The sequence below is a fragment of the Cryptotermes secundus genome, unplaced genomic scaffold, assembly GCF_002891405.2.
Source record: "Cryptotermes secundus unplaced genomic scaffold, Csec_1.0 scaffold7, whole genome shotgun sequence".
Lineage (NCBI taxonomy): Eukaryota > Metazoa > Arthropoda > Insecta > Blattodea > Kalotermitidae > Cryptotermes > Cryptotermes secundus.
The window spans coordinates 741,058-758,077 of NW_019727389.1; the positions used below are offsets into that span (position 1 = coordinate 741,058).

General features: G+C 40.0%; 1 protein-coding gene across 1 annotated transcript; it reads right to left on the minus strand.

Moving 5' to 3' along the window:
• Window positions 1-660: 660 nt before the first annotated feature.
• LOC111864613 (venom allergen 3-like) lies at window positions 661-13,553 on the minus strand. The gene is made up of 7 exons (XM_033751503.1): window positions 13,547-13,553; window positions 11,371-11,489; window positions 9,052-9,219; window positions 8,526-8,607; window positions 7,772-7,910; window positions 6,748-6,974; window positions 661-692 (listed from the first exon to the last, which is right to left on the minus strand). Exons 2-7 carry the CDS (start codon window positions 11,383-11,385, stop codon window positions 661-663), a joined length of 663 nt encoding a protein of 220 aa, XP_033607394.1. The 5' UTR covers window positions 11,386-11,489; window positions 13,547-13,553.
• Between the last annotated feature and the right edge of the window lie 3,467 nt (window positions 13,554-17,020).

A 17,020-nucleotide genomic window follows, 5' to 3' on the forward strand; every position in this document is an offset into this window, starting at 1 on the left:
TGTATCTTTATCTGTGTGCCGATTTAGTTACGGACATCAGGAGTGTAGACACCCATTCACTAATTTTTATGAAACTGTTTGAGCATCATGCTGTCGGAGATTTCACCAGTTGTACTTGTCTTAATTGGCAGTGCCAAAAAGGCAGTCATGCAAATGTTTGAACTGGGTACCATTCAACATAGGGGGGCACATGGTAGCGTAGTGGTTAAGGCACTGTGCTACAAGTCAGAAGGTCGCGGGTTCAAATACCGATGAGGTCATTGGATTTTTTTCAGTTGACCTAATCCTTCCAGCCCTGGGGTTCACTCAGCCTCTAACAGAAATGAGTACCAGGAATTAAATAAATAATTTTCCTGGGGAGTAAAGCGCGGCTGGCGCCATCTTTGAGCCGATTGTCTAGATAATGTGGGACCCTCAACATCTCACAACCCTATGGGCCTTCATGGCTTTACTTTTTTTACTTTTACTTTACCATTCAACATAGAGTCTTGCCATATGGTATGGTATGGTAAAACATCTGTGGAAAATATTCAACTTTTATTAAGGTAATTATTTTAATGCTGTAAAAACAAGAAGGCAACCTTGTATTTTGGTGTCATAACTGAAGAAATTTGTATTGTGATCAGTTATGAACACATACGATAAGTAGTATGAGTAACATTAAGTCCTGCAAGAACTAGTCCTGTGCAATCCTGCAATGCAAAACCCCAAAGACACATGCTTTTCATATGTGTTCATAATTTCTGCCAAGTAATTTTCTGTTATATCCTGAAACTAACCGACTTAACAGTTTGATCTGGAGGTGACATGCCAGACTCATATTCAGGAGGAGCATAGTTTGAATATCAGCCAGGGCACATGGTGCTGACTGAGGATTTTTATGGTTTTACTCAGTTGCTCCAAGTGAATTCCAGGGTAATACCTCAGGCCACACATACACTTCATTCCAAATCCTTTCCAATTCATCAGTCCTACCATCTGACTTTATATAGTCTTTATGCTGAAAGCATCATTAAGTAAGCCATGAAAGATGGCCGCACCATAGCTCAAGCGTTTAGTTGCTGGCTTCCCACTGCAGTGGCCCAGGTTTGATCCTGGTTCTGGTCGAGTGGGATTTGTGGTGGACAAAGTGGCACTGGGGCAGGTTTTCTCTGAGTACTTTGGTTTCCCCTGCCAATCGTCATTCCAGCAATTACTCCAGGATCACCCTCACCTATCATCTGGGGCCAGTACAATAGGCCAGAAGTGGCTGCAGTACAAGGAACTTAGTCCCACCCCACTAGCATTAAAAAAAAAGCCATGAAGACTAATCTCATTAGATTTGTATAATTATTTGTGTAATTGTAGTCCTTAATGTGTGAATTTTTGGTCGCTCTGCCATCAGTGGTATGTTCTTGTAGTCTGAAACAGCCATGCATCTACAGGTAGTTCAGTTTTCCAGTTTACACTGTTTTGATATGATGCTGTTAAATAATAACAGGTGGTATCATCATTTTATATATTTTCTTGTTCTGTTGTAACATCATGTTGAATTGAGCGTTTCAAATTTTGGTCAGTTCTAGGACTGGGTTGCATCTTTCTGCTTGTTATCAGTCAGTATTGTAAGGAACAAAATCGCAAAAACAGGACTATGCTGATAACGTGAAAGTCATTTTTATGCCACTAAGTATGACTGATGCAGTCAATGGACAAAGAGGTGTTAAAAATGCTCGTAACCCATTACTTCAGGTGGACCATGCTGCTGCAGCCCACTGAGACAGATGACAAGGACAAGCCAATTCAGAAGTTTTAGATCGGCTACAAGACCAAGAAGGTCATAGACAACAAAGGGGCAGCATTGGCAGAGGTCACACAAGTTACAATGAATGGCTTATGGCAGAATATACATTAGGAGTGCATATAGGTTTTACAGGAATTTGTGATTGTTCCCAAAATTCAGCTGCAGAAGGAGATTGGTTACAGTGAAGTATCATGATGGAAACACTCAAATCACACAGTGATGAACTGACCAAAGAGGACTGGATTAAGTTGGAGCAACAAAGGGTAAGAGAGCAGATGGAAGAGGAAATGCAGCCAACATTGCATGTAAAACAGCTGACAGTGAAAAGGATGTCTGAAGTCTGAAGTTTGCTCAAGGAAGGGAGGGCCACTGTTATCAAAGGTGGCCCGAACATGGGATGGAACAACAGTTCAGCCAAGGATTGGGTTGTCTCTTGTGCTGCTGTAATGAATTGTATCCAGAAAAGAAACATAAATCTTTTCAGACTACTGTCCTTGGCTTCTTAAAACATGAATAATGCGTTATGACTAACAAATGATAGAAGTTTAGATACTATGTGTGTGTATTCTATTGCTCTGTGTTTCAAATATTGAATTTTTAATCTCTGTTTGTAATAAATATGCTAAGTTGTGTTCAGAGGGCATACAGTGCCATAGTTGGTTGAAGCATTATATGCTACAAGCTGGAAGGTCATGGGTTTGATTCCTGAGGAGGTCATTGGATTTTTCAATTGACCTGATCTTTCCAGCTGCACTGTGGCCCTGGGGTCGACTTAGCCTCTAACAGAAATGAGTACCAGGACTCTTCCTGGAGGTAAAGGGCAGCCAGCGTGTAAGGCTGACAACCTCACCTCAATATGGGAGCCTCAATGTCACATAAACCTATGGGCCTCCATGGCCTGTTACAGGGATAGCTTTACCTTTTTTAAGTTGTGATGGTGGGCCCAAAAATGCCATTTATAACAAAAAATCAGTGAAAAATGTTAAATTTACATAATTTTGATATATGTCTTTGTTCTTAAGAATGCATCCTCAGTGTAAATCAGAGACTACTTGTAATGTAGGGATAGAAATGGCATGCCTGTTTTAATTTCACTGACCCTTCTATTTAACAGATCACTTGATCAGTTGATACTATGCCTGACATGGATTAAGGCCAGAATGATCATGTAGTGATAGTGTAGTGATAATCTGTAATACTACAAACTAAGTATTATCATGGTGAGTTGGAAAGGGCGTGGAATGAAGTAGTTGTGACAGTATTTCATGGTAATATCTTAGCGTTTTGCCAAATGTATTGGGTTATACCACAAAAGAATCTTTGGATATTTAATTATTTTGTCGTGAATTTATAGTGCATGAACGACTTTATTCTCAGAGAAAATATTTGTTTCTTATCTTTATCCCCAATCCCCTTTCTTCCTTTACTTTATGACTCCTGTACCTTTACCTATCCACTTCCCTCCTATTTCTTGTATTCTTTCCCCATCACTTTCAATTGTCGGCACTATCCACAACCCTAGGAGCACGCAGTAGCATAGTTGGTTGAGGTCCTATGCTACAAACCGGAAGGTCGCGGGTTCGAGTCCCGATGAGGTCATCGGATTTTTCAATTCACCTTATCCTTCCAGTCGCACTATGGCCTTGGGGTCGACGCAGCCATTAACAAATGAGTACCAGGAATCTTCCTCGGGGTAAATGGCGACTGGCGCGTAAGGCTGACAACCTCACTGCCATCTGTGAGCCGATTGTCTAGAAAATGTGGGTGCCTCGACGTCTCACAACCCTATGGGCGTCCACGGCCTCTTAGGGATAGCTTAGATCCACAACCCTTTCCTCCTTTCTTCTTCCCTGCCATTTATACGTCAGTTGAAACAGTTTACATAAATGTGACTCAAAGCATTTTAATTGAGCAGTCTATCATAGTGGTAGTACTTCAGATATGTATTTTGGAGCTGTCCTGGCTGAGTTTTTCGAGTTCTGCCTCAGCCCCAGCACGAAAATGTAGGGATAATATCTCAAGCCATGATCGCTTCCTTCCAAATCCTCTTCGCTCTATCATCCATCAGGTTCGACGTTAAATAATATAGTTGCAGGAAGTGTCGTTAAATAACCCATAAACATCAACCTCTTACCCCTATGTCTGTCATCTGTAGGGTTAAGAAAACAGATATACTCGTACATCTTGGCTTATAATTACAGGTAACTGAATTAAAAAGTGTTATATCGAATAATAAGCAAATTTAATTATGAATTATGAATTTAATTATTAATGAATGATGTCTGTTTGTTTGGTACTGCATGGTTCAATTTATATAACGCATGTATTTCGTAATAAGTAAAAAAACTATCGTCACGAAAAAGGCGAGTAGAAGATCTGAACACGCACTGCAATTCGCACGTCCACCTGGAAATAGAAAACGAAGGAAATAGCACATTTAGAGGAAAACCATTCGTCTGTGGCTCTTCAGCCCTGTTAGTTCTTGGCCGCTTTTTCAGTTTCTCCTCGGACGGGGGACCAGCCCGTCGCAAGGCCGCTACCTGCACACAGGACAGCACAAACACAGAATAAACGCACACAGATATTCATGCATCAAGTGGGATTCGAACCCACGATTCCAGTGTCTGAGCGGGCGAAGTCAGTTCATGCCTTAGACCGCGCGGCCACTGTGATCGGCCCAGGAATAAATACAGGCCGCGTTTTAGACCTGGCCTCTGGGCTAGCGTGAGAAGTATGGCAAGAAGTAGTGGGATAGTGGTTGCTCCTGCATTGTGGGAGGGAGGATGATGCGTTGTAATTAAGAGTCTCTTATCCTACCGGTGTCCAGTCCCTACCCCAGTTACTGGACTCGACCAAATCCATTGCGCATTCGGTTGAGGACGACCAGGTTTAGAAACACGAGTAGTGCATTTGTAATTATTAGCAATTGTCGAGAGATGCACAAATATTAATGTCGCGAAAGTTAGGAATATCGCGACCTACATTCATTCATTCATTCATTCATTTACCTTTTCTTCTTCAGTTTCGTAATCCTTTTTACACAGACGGTAGGACACCTTGGACGAGTGATCAATCCGTCGCAAGGCCGCTACCTACGCACAGGACAACACAAACACAGAATAAACGCACACACAAACATCCATGCCTCGAGTGGGATTCGAACCCACGGTCCTAGCGTTCGAGCGAGCGAAAAGAGTTCATGCCTTATACCGCGCTCTCAACCTGCTTAGAGAAACTAGAGAATATATTATCCAAGAGCAAGGGAGCAATTACGTAATGAGATCCACAATTAGTCCTCAACAAATATATTTTTTCTTGGCACTACATCCCCAGTGGGCCTAGGCCTACCTCCATGAACCTTCGGTTTTTCTAGATATTACACATTCGGTACGACTCCTTCGGCGGGTGATCAGCTCGTCGCAAGGCCTCTACCTGTACACAAACACAAAAAAAACGCACACACACAAACTAAACATCCATGCCCTGAGTGGGATTCGAACCCACGATCCCGGTTTCCAAGCGATCGAAGACAGTACATGCCTTAGACCGCTCGGCTACCGTGACCGGCTCAACAAATATTAGGACGATGAAATAACTGGGACTCGTAGAGGAGGTGGATACGAGAAGTGCATACAAAATTTGAGTCGTAAAATCAGAAGGTAAGAAACCGCTTGGGGGGCTTAATCGTGTATGCTAGGATAATATTGAAATTAACTTGAAAGAATGAGGCTTTGAGGACATGGACTAGATTCATGTGATTCAGAACAGGACACAGAGACGGGGCATTTGAAAATACGCAGTAATGGCCCTTCAGGTTATATAAAAGTCGGTAAGTTCTTTGGCGAGCTGAGTGACTGCCAGCGTCTCAGAGAACAATCTTCTGAGCGAACCTGCTCAACTCGAGGTGATTTTATGACAAAGGTTCCTTCTGGCTGTTCTATATTTATTAATGTATAATTTTTACAAACCAGCCTATTCAGATGGAAATCTTTGAGGGAAAACAGACATGAACTCTACCCGAAATCAACTTACAAGTGCTTGAATAGTTTCCATATGAAATGTCTCCTTGAAAAGTTTCCTGTAATTTTAGAGAAGTAAATGACATGCTTTATTTAATATCGGGCACTCATCGTACCTGAGCGTTCGTTTTATATGTTTCATGAAATGTATACAATGAACGCATAATGGAGAGAACGTGGATTTTCTTTCGCGTGAATGCTTTCCCTCATTGCTATATCCATTTTTATTAAATTTCAAAGTGGTGGTTAGATCTGATTGATTTGGAGAATATTTAACTTTGATCTGTGTCGGCTCACTGTTACCGATTTATAACGTCCATTACAATATATGTGTGTGGTATGTGTATGTAATAAGCCTACAATACAAGGAAGAATAAGTTACTTTACTGTTATTTATTTATTTTTATCTATTCATATTTTCTACATGATGCTGTCGGTATCTCAGAATATAACATCGAATGGTAGGATGGTAAGTTCATAATGAATGGAAAGGGATGTCGGAGGAAGCGGTCGTGGCATGAGTAGAGATTATGTCCCGGAATATGCCTGGAAGGATCAAGGAATACCACGATAAACCACAACCGGGAGAGCTGATGTAACGCAATATATGTGCTGTTGATTATTTTTATCAACAGTGGATTCGTTTTCAATAAATTTAGTGATTTATAATGAATCTAGAAATGAAAAATCGGGTCTAGAAAATATATCTCCACATTGCAGTACTCCTTTTATCCTTGTGCCATGTCAGTCTGGTCTTGTGTCATTAGAAGAGGTCGAAATACACTTTTGTGTTATTAAGTTCGCTTTCTTGAAAACACAATTATATGAAGTAGAATATTTTAAAATCTCCTCGTATTCTAGTTTCATTAATTCATCGAATATTTACGAGAAAGGAATTTGCAGTTCTGCTTATCGCCAGGAAGGAATTCTAATCAATCTGTTACTTACGTTGGACTGAGCAAAGTCCATCTCTGCATGGAGAACTTTTACAGGCAGAGCACGACGTTCCCGTTTCGTACACACTAGAACCCCACATATTACCATGAGGTCCATAGTTGCACAGAAGAACTGTTGTTCTTCCCCGATCAGTTACATGAAAACTTCGTCCGCAGCCCACATACTTTGTTTTTGCCCATACTAGTTGAGTGTAGTGCCCAGTTACACCTTGAGAACTCCTGCAAAGAAGTACAAATCCATTTCACATTATTATTATTATTATTATTTAGAGAGGGTGGGTTTCCCCATGCACCGCGACCAGTTTGATCTATTGTGCTTCCCTCTATGATATTCTACCAGTCTCTATATCCTACCGATAAATGGTGCGTACCATCAGTCCCGCCGAGCAAGCGAGTTCGGCCACTTGCTCAGCGGTGTCTATAATGCTTCCCCCATCTATCGGAGGCCTTAGAGACTATTGTTGGGCGGGAAACGTCCTGGAATTTGGCTCAGTGATCCCCTTTGGGGATATGAGGTTCTTTTACGTGCCGTAAAGTTACGACACGGGACACACAGCTTAAAGTCCCTCCCGGAGGACTTGTTCCCTGAATTTTTCCGCCCTTAAAAATTCGACGATCTCCGCCGGGTATTTGAACCCGCGTACCACGAGTCATGAGGTGGGAACGTTACCTCTAGACTACTGAGGTCGCTATCCATTTCACATAGTCACAGTTTGTTATATCTTAATGTTATCCATTCTAACAAGAACTTACACATTTCAAATGAACTTAATGATGAGGGGTTTTAGTTCCACGAGCAAACCAAGGGCTGGAATACTGCCTCTTAGCAGCTATCCATAACTGCATATTTAACATACGCCTTTCAAAACACAAGAATGCTCCATGCTGCGACAAGGGTCACAACTTACAAATTTTTAATTATCCTTACTTAAGCTCGGAATTTGCGGTCACCGAGGATTTTGTAAAATTGCGTCTTGTATTGTCTGATATGCTCGTAGCGAAGGGAACTGTCTTACCCTGGGAAGGCGGTAATTGTATCTGGCATCACGTCTTCCACTTCGTCATACCAACTTTGGATTTGTCTTTCCAAAAGGTTCAAGAACTCTGGTGAAGTGGTTGTTATGGAAGCGAAGTTCTGGCCAACAGAAAAGCGTTCTAGAACAAATACAGCAAGCCATAATTATAGGGTAAATTCTTTAAGCATAACTTAGATTGACGAAACTGTGATCCAAATCGACACTTTATGCAAATACTGGGCAGTCCTACCTAAAATGTTGCAAAAACATTTCTAGTTGGGAGGATAATTTAATATTATGTTATTCGCCGTGCTGAGAAGAATGTATGGGCTTGCAGCAAGAGTAGGAAAATGAGAGGAGATTAATATTATTCACATAATAGAGTTTAAGTTGATAAATCAAGAAGGATGAGAATTTCAAGACATGAGAAATTTATACGAAAAATTTACTCGCACAAAATTATTTTTGGAAGGAAACATATAGGAGACCTAGACAAAGAAAGGAGATTGCTTCGCTATATCTACACAGGGCTCTCACTTAAAAGAGAGTCCATATTTGCCCTGCAGAACCCTGAAATCAAAGAAGTGGATCTTACAGAAATATGCTATGGCTTTAACTGTTTCTAATAATCTTAAGTTGTGAGACGTTGTGATGACTGAGGTGAGACTTGGGACTTTATATCAAGAGGAAACTGAATATCCTTCAAGGAAAGAATCGAGATAAAGTAATATGAACGTAATACACACGTACACACCTACTGTACGACATTTATCGTGTCCTACTTCACACTGATCCGCCCAGCGCTGAGCAATTTCCGCCAGTTCGTCGTCCCAAACCTGGGCGAAACAAAAGCACATGAATGCAATGAAATGTGCTAAATACTATCTGGCCACATCTGTGATAGTTTGTGCCAACTGATCCTAAAAAAAATGTAACATTTTAAAGGCATTTATTTGTAGGATGTGAAAGAAAAACAGAGTGGCATCTCAGAATTAATATTCGGGTTTCGATTTGTCGCTTATAATTACTGAACCTGTAAAGTTAGACATGTTAAAATTTTTGTGGTGGTATATCATAAGCATGCCGACAAATTATTTATAAAACATACATCTGTACTAACAATTACAAATCTGTCAACTATTTGAAAATTTCGAATTATACCTGGGAGATGAGACGTAATAGGAATCAGTAACAGTCGGACATAACTGCATAATTATAAATATATTGTGTAACACATGAAAGAATGTGAGCATGTTCTTTGCTGAATTTGCTATACTCACCAGCTCTGCCATGTTACTAGCCGGTGGCTGGGGTCCAGGATTCCCTTTATGTTCCTGCCCATTCGCTACCTTACTCCTGAGTTCGTTGTGCTTTCTGACAATCAAGTCCTTCTCTTTCTGTGTCAGAGGTTGTTTCTTATAACCTTCACATTTTGGTCCAGGAGATGTCTGTAACGACATGTATAAAAACGAGTCATATTTGAGATGTAATATATACGTAATGCTATTCTCAGCCTGTTTCTGAACAGGATGGTACAAGATCCAGTCAGTCCAGAACTTTTGTCTTCTCGTCTGCTGTCCAAAAACATAAAAATTAGAATATACAAAACTATAATTTTGCCTGTGGTTCTGTATGGGTGTGAAACTTGGTCTCTGACATTAAGGGAGGAATATAGACTGAGGGTGTTTGAGAACAGGGTGTTGAGCAGAATATTTGGACCGAAGAGAGATTAAGTGACAGGAGGTTGGAGAAAACTCCATAATGAGGAGCTTCATAACTTGTACTCTTCTCCAAGTATAATTAGAATGATCAAGTCAAGGAGGATGAGGTGGGCAGGCCATGAAGCACGAATGGGGGAGACGAGGAATGCATATAGGATATTGGTGGGAAAGCCAGAAGGAAAGAGACCACTGGGAAGACCAAGACGTAGGTGGGTGGACAATATTAAAATGGATCTTAGAGAGATAGGATGGGATGGCATGGATTAGATTGATCTAGCTCAGGATAGGGACCAGTGGAGGTCTCTTGTGAACACGGTAGTGAATCTTCGGGTTCCATAAAATGCTGGGAAATTCTTGAGTAGCTGCAGATTTGGCTTCTCCTTAAGAAGGGCTCAGCTCGGTAAGTAAGTAAGTATGGTACAAGATTGGGCCGCGCCATAGCTCAAGCGGTTAGTCGCTGGCTTCCCATAACGGCGGCCCCGGTTCGATCCCGGGTCTGGTCAAGTGGATTTGTGGTGGACAAAGTGGCGTTATGGAAGGTTTTCTCTGAGTACTTCGGTTTTCCCTGCCAATCTTCATTCCACCAATTGCTCCACAATTACTTTCACCTATGATCTTGGGCTGGTACAATAGGAAAGAAGTGGCCCACTAGCAATAAAGAAAATGGTACAAGATTTGTATGAGTTATTAATTAGGCATATTTAGAGGTATTTTCAAGATGGACAGACTAGAACTATAATTTATGCTTTAGTGAAATCGTAAACTATAGGACAGTTTCCTTAAAATGTATTGTTAGCCTGCTTCCCTGTCTGTGAGAGAAAAGTAGGTGCATGAGCTAACCATGCTTTCTGTGTGTGTCTGTGACCTGCTTTCAACTGTTGTTCCAGTTGGCCAATTTCCACGCAGTTTGGTAAAATTTAGTGTCACGTGGATTTGAATACACAGAAATTTTAGCGTAATTACAAATATGTGTACTTAATTCCGCCCTTCGACTTTTGTAACTCGTAGGGCGAAAGGGATAGCAGGAGCAATAGTAAACAGAAAGGAGAGGTGGGCCTCTCCTGCGTAGACGCGCCTCAAAACCACGGGCTGAATTATACGCCACTGTTGTTTGACAAATATAACATTCAGTCACTGGACAACAGCCTTAAGTGGTGAAGAGCTTTGCGTGGCTTAATCATCTGGAGAACTATACCAGAAGGGGCCTAAGCTTCTGATAAGTTTCATGCTAGACAGGGTAGCCAGAAGGAATGTAGCCTCTGGCCCTGCAGTTTTCTGGTTGAGCACTGAGTTTGTTTTGTTTTTATGTCCAGTTTCTTCAAAACCAGCAAACGGCTTCACCTAAATTCACGTAAACACGTGAACTATCATGATTTATTTGGGAATCTACCAGTGTGCACTATGGAAATAAATACTTTGAGATACATATGGACAACGTAGTTATAGAATCAATTAACAATCAAATAAACTACTATCAAAGTAATATATATATTCTATACACGGTCGGTAGGACTCCTTGGACGAGGGATCAGCCCGTTGCAAGGCCGTTACCTACACACAGAACAGCGCAAACACAGAATAAATGCACATAAATATCCATGCCTCGAATGGGATTCGAACCCACGACCCCAGTGTTCGAGCGAGCGAAGACTGTTCATGCCTTAGACCGCGCGGCCACTATGATCGGCCAAAGAAATATCACAGCAACACTTATAAGCCCGTTATTTTAGAACAATAAAATAATGTCAACTAGGTATATCATAAATCATACATTCGAATATCAAAGTGGTTTGAAATGAAACTTTCTAAAACCGAGCTTTCATGGAAGAGGTACTTATTGGGAGGAGTGTTGCTTCTCTGTGAAGCAAAGATAAATACCTGGAATTCGCACATCGTGTGTCGGTGAATTACTCCTCCATCTGTGCATGTTAATTTGCAATAATCGAAGCCGTAAGCCCAGCTACAGAGACAGCACAAAACGAAGACTCTCAGTGGCCCTGACGTGGCAGAAAACAAGTGTTAGGAGCAGACACCGATATAAGGCAATTCAGAGAGTTAAGTAATGCGGAAGAAACTTTTAGCCTGTAAACGTAAATGGGAGAAACCACATGAGAAACTTGAACGTAAATGGAGGGGTAAAATTGAAGTGGATCACAAGGTAGCGGGATGTGAAGTTGTGGATTGGATTTATCTGGCTTCGGTATGAACGAATCGCGGGCTACTGTGAACAAAATAATGAATCTCCCGATTGAATGAAAGGTCAGGAATTTCAAGAAAACGTGCTTTATTAACCACTTAAAGCCCAGTGATTCTATAAGGAATTGTTATAACTTTCTTGTCTGATTGAATATCTTTAGTTTTTACAGGTTTTTGTTTTTATTTCCTCTTTGGTTATTTTGTATAGAGATGATTATATGCATGATGATTTAAGTATTAATCATTTAATTTTACTGATTTTGATGTTCGTTCTTTCTATAATGTTTTTAATTGTTAGACCTAATATAATTAGAATTTTATTGGGTTGGGATTGCCTTGGGTTGGTTTCCTTGTATGTGCCACCTGATTTAACATATAAAAATTCTGCCCAGAGAGTGCAACTGTGCGTTTCATATCATTCTCACAATAAACAACAGTACTTTTCACGAAACAGAATTAACCGGCTGGTTTCCTATGAGATACGAAATGAATTTTAATACATTATTATAATAAAATGAAATTAATTTTTATATGGTTAAACAAAACGAAAGGCATGAGGATCTATACAACTACTCCCCCATACGTCTTCCTGATGTAGTGCTTAATTAGTTAAGCAAAGGGATAACTTTATGTCGTATGACAACACCTAGCAGATTCGTAAAAAAAGTAATGTTAATGAATGAACTACAGAGATCGTAATCATCTACATATATTAGATCGGCTCATATTAACCATTTGAAGCCCAGTGGTTACAATACGTACCCCCTGCTGTAACACACGTAAGCTCTGCATTCTGCCAACAGAGTGTATATGTGTGTTTCATACGGTTCTCATATTGGAGAGCGATTTTTTCTCTAAACAGCATTAACCGGCTAGTCTTTGTAGCGGAGTCATAATGTATTTCCTGTGAGTTACAAACTGAAGTTTCACATAATGTTTAGAAATTCGAAATACGTTCTGGTCGTGATCCTCAAGAGGCTTGCCGCCAAGACGAACTTATTGCCGGTAAACCGCTAGTCTTAAAGTAACTCTTCACTCTGACTCTGAGTTCTGGTACGGTAACGACGTAAGCACGAGAGCAGAGGAATCCCCATTGTTGAGAACTCTAACCGAGCAATGACTAGTGAAGACTAGTGAAGCCAAGCAAGAAACCAGCGTGAAGCACTTAGCAAGCAGAGCTCTGCTCTTCGATCCTGAAGATGGAAGTGACATGTTTCTCCGAAACGTCAGTTGATTTTCAACGGAATACACGGCGTTACATCTCAGAAGTCAGAAATCTTCAAATATTCAAATTTTCGATAATATGTATGAAATGAGCCTTTTCCCTCTAAATCGGACACACTGGTCAAAATAATAATATTAAAAAGTTTTAACAAACATGGTTTTATTTTATATGCAGAATATATAAACTTAAATGTAGGCCTACATACAAATTCATTACACAAGTTTAAGTAATGGCTTTACTTAAATTAGAATAAATGTTTGCTGAAATGAAACATAATTTGCTCCCATTGCGGTTAAAGATACATGAGAAGAGCAAGGAAAAATATAGAAGCGGAGAAAACGTGATGTTTTGACTCAAAAATTAATACACAAAATTGTGATGAGTTGGAAAATTGTGTCAAAATTTTGAATCAGCATATCAGAATTAATTCAGAAAGTAAATTTATGTTACCTAAACTTTGTTGACTATTATTATTTTAAGTTAAATTATTTCTCTCCAAAAGAAACAAATCCATTTTTTGGCCTCTTTGGAATACTACATGATGAACAAAGTCTAGAAACAAGTAACGTTAAGTTTAATGTACCATCATCAGAACCGTTTAGAATTAATTGAATATACTACAAGTCTACTTACAAGAGAACATTTCTAAAAAAATGGCGATCCGACGAATAGTATGGAATTACTTCTCAGAAACAAGAAAATAAATTTGAAAACCTGTTATTTACTGTTGAGTTCGTACTTCGAAAGATCTATGGAATGTCGTTATATGAGTCAGAGTCAGAGTCACGTTACCACTGACGGTCAGTCAGCCTGAAGAGACACTAGTATTCTTATATAACCTAGAGTCGGACCTATAGAAAACATGTCACTGTCCGTATTGTTGTAGGCGTTGCCTAGCAACAGTTTTCTATTCGCCGTTGCTAAGCAATGATACTTGCGTTGTCACTGTAACATTTGCTTGAATGTGGGCAGTTCCCACAGATCGTTATCATGACAATTATACATATCCACTTCTTCTTCAGCCAAATATCTCACGGCCGCTTGAATTAATCTAAATTAATTTGTATATTTCCCGAACTCTGCATACACACGCAATGCTCGTCTGTCTTGTGTTGTACCTAATAATCTATGTAATATGCACCTCCCCTGTGCAGATACACACTTCAACATTGACACAGGCGCATTAACAGTAACGGCGTTTCCGCATTACTGCAACAGTGCTAACTTATCACATGAGTGATAAATATTGCTAGACTCATACTTCAGTTAACCATTACTGGTAAAAAAACAAATTTACTTTTCCTTATCTTGGCTTTACTCTGACCTATTCCTACTTACACCTGTACCTCACTGATATAGGAAGTGGGGAGTTGAGAAGGAAATTGATTATACACATTTCAGTAATCGGAATTCGAATATAACTTATAAAACGGAGCAGTGGCCCATAGGGTTGTGAGACGTTGAGGGTCTCACATTATCTAGACCAGCGTTTCTCAAACTATGGTCCGCGGATCACAAGTGGTCCGCGAGGTGTGCCCTTGTGGTCCTTCAAAAAAAGACAGAAGAAAAAATAAAATTCAAATGAATTGCGTATCACACTATAGCTGAAAATCTCAGAGTTTCGAAATTGCACACGGCAACCGTCTTTCACTTCTACTTACCTGTGTGAGAAAGGGTTTTCATCACTAAGTCCAATAAAAACAAAGTACCGAAATCGACTCGATGTATGTGATGATCTCCAATTTAAGCTCACCAGCTACATCCAAGTATAGAACAACTGTGCAAGAATCGGCAGGCTCACCCATCTCATTAATGTGAGTACCAACATTTATTTATTTTTTAGCTAATAAGTTAAAGATTATCCAAATTCTAATAGCCTTGAATTATTACAAAACGGATATGAATTTTCTTCTATTAACTTAATTACTTAATATTAATATAAAATTAATTGAATTACATTAATTTTAATTAATTCTATTTTAAAATATAGGTATACTGGTATTAAAAAATGCTAAATTTGCTTTTGAAGGGAACAAGAGTAAGGTGGTCCGCAGAACTGTTCTGACTTATAAAAGTGGTCCTCACTTCAGAAAAGTCTGAGAAACGCTGATCTAGACAATCGGCTCCAAGATGGCGGTCGCGCCAGCCGAACTTTACACACCAGGAAAATTATTTACCGTATTTACGCATGTATAGGCCGCGTGCGTGTATAGGCCGCAGCACAAATTTCAGACAGAAATTATAGAAAAAATAATTTTCTTGGAATATTATTTCAGGAGTAGAACACCCTGCATTACTAATTATGAATATATTGTGACATGTTGAGCTCTGAATGACGCCCCTCCCCCCCCTCCGCCAGCCGTGATGCGCCGAGCGAAGCNCTACGGCGTATTCAGTAACGTAAACACGTTACAATATATTTTTTTAAATGAATTGTGATTTCGAATATTTCGAATATAAGCCGCGCCCCAGTTTTCCTCTTGAATTTTTGGCAAAAAATGTGCGGCCTATACATGCGTAAATACGGTAATTAATTCCTGGTACTCATTTCTGTTAGAGGCTGAGTCGACCCCAGGGCCATAGTGCGACCGGAAGGATTAGGTCAATTTAAAAAATCCAATCGGGACTTGAACCCGCGACCTTCCGGCTTGTAGCATAGTGCCTCAACCAACTACGCTACTGCGTGCCCCTGTCAATAAACGTAACAAATATTAACAGGGAAATCTGTAGAGAACTACTTAAATTTTATTCTCTGTTGCACAGGTTTCCAGGAATACAAATCTTGCACCACATTCAGATAACAAAAATTTACAGACCAACAATAAACTAAAAATAATCTTATGAGTTAGTGTGGTAGACCCAAGCGGAGGTGTCGCTTCTTTATGGGAACAACTTATTACTTAATTACAGACTCTGTGTAAGTTACCAGTATCATACGTTAAAATTGTAGGACTTGTTCGTAAACATGCCTGTACACGCACAGAAAAATCAGTCGCTGACAGATTTACTTCAAGCCAAGCCTAAAGGTGCGTTCACATTACTCGTGCTCGTGCTTGTGCTAGCCAGGCTTGTGCTCGTCGGGAGACTCGTCTGGCTTTTACTTGTGCTCGTAAATCTTCGCCCACACTACTTCAGTTGCTCGCCAGGCTTCGGCGCGTAAGGATCCGTATATTTACTCGTAGTGTGTACAGGCTGTAGTCGTATTTTAATTTATTGGCTATAGTTTTTAAATTAAAAATTAAAAATTTGCTTGTATCGTGACTTGTCATATCGTCCACATTACTCGCGAGCATAGCGAGTCACACGAGCACGAATAATGTGGACGCGCCTTAAGACGATACAGGGACAAAAATTCTACCTGACGTCTTAGAACTGCGCAGGCAAAACGGACGTTAAGACTGTGGGGCCCTTAAGAAACTGAAATGTATGCGGTTCAGGTGACCTCCAACTACAGAATATCGTGCCAAATTTCCTGAAACTAGGTCAATTGATTTAAAAGTTTACATTGAGAGAGAGACACACACATACAGATAACATAATATACTTACAAGTCTACGCCCTTTCCTCGAAGGAGGGACGCACCTAGGCTAAACCTACTAGACATTGTCATCGTGTATTTTACGATTCCAAACAATGCGATCTTGCAACTGTGAATAATATTGTTATTATACAGAAATAATGGACATGATGTCCTCAAGTTGAAAAGTCTCCATGTCAATTTTCATGAGAATTTGCCAGTTAGAACTATATGATCGACCTAATCGGCCAGAAACCTTAGAAGTTGAACCGGAAGTAGAAGTAGATACAGAAGGGAAAGGACCATATATTTTACAAAGTGGGGTGGAAAAAGCTATCAAGGAAATGAGGAAAGGAAAGGCTACAGGAGATGATGATGTACCTGGAGATGTGCTCAAGTTACTGGGAGAAGGTGGTTTGAAAACACTGACAAAACTAATGAACACCATATATGAAAGTGGAGAGTGGCCCAAGGACTTTACAGAAGTTACAATGATTGCCTTAAAGAAAAAGACAAAAGCTACAAAATGCAGCGACCATCGCACAATAAGCCTTATTGCACATACAGCAAAGATAATAGCAAAGATACTT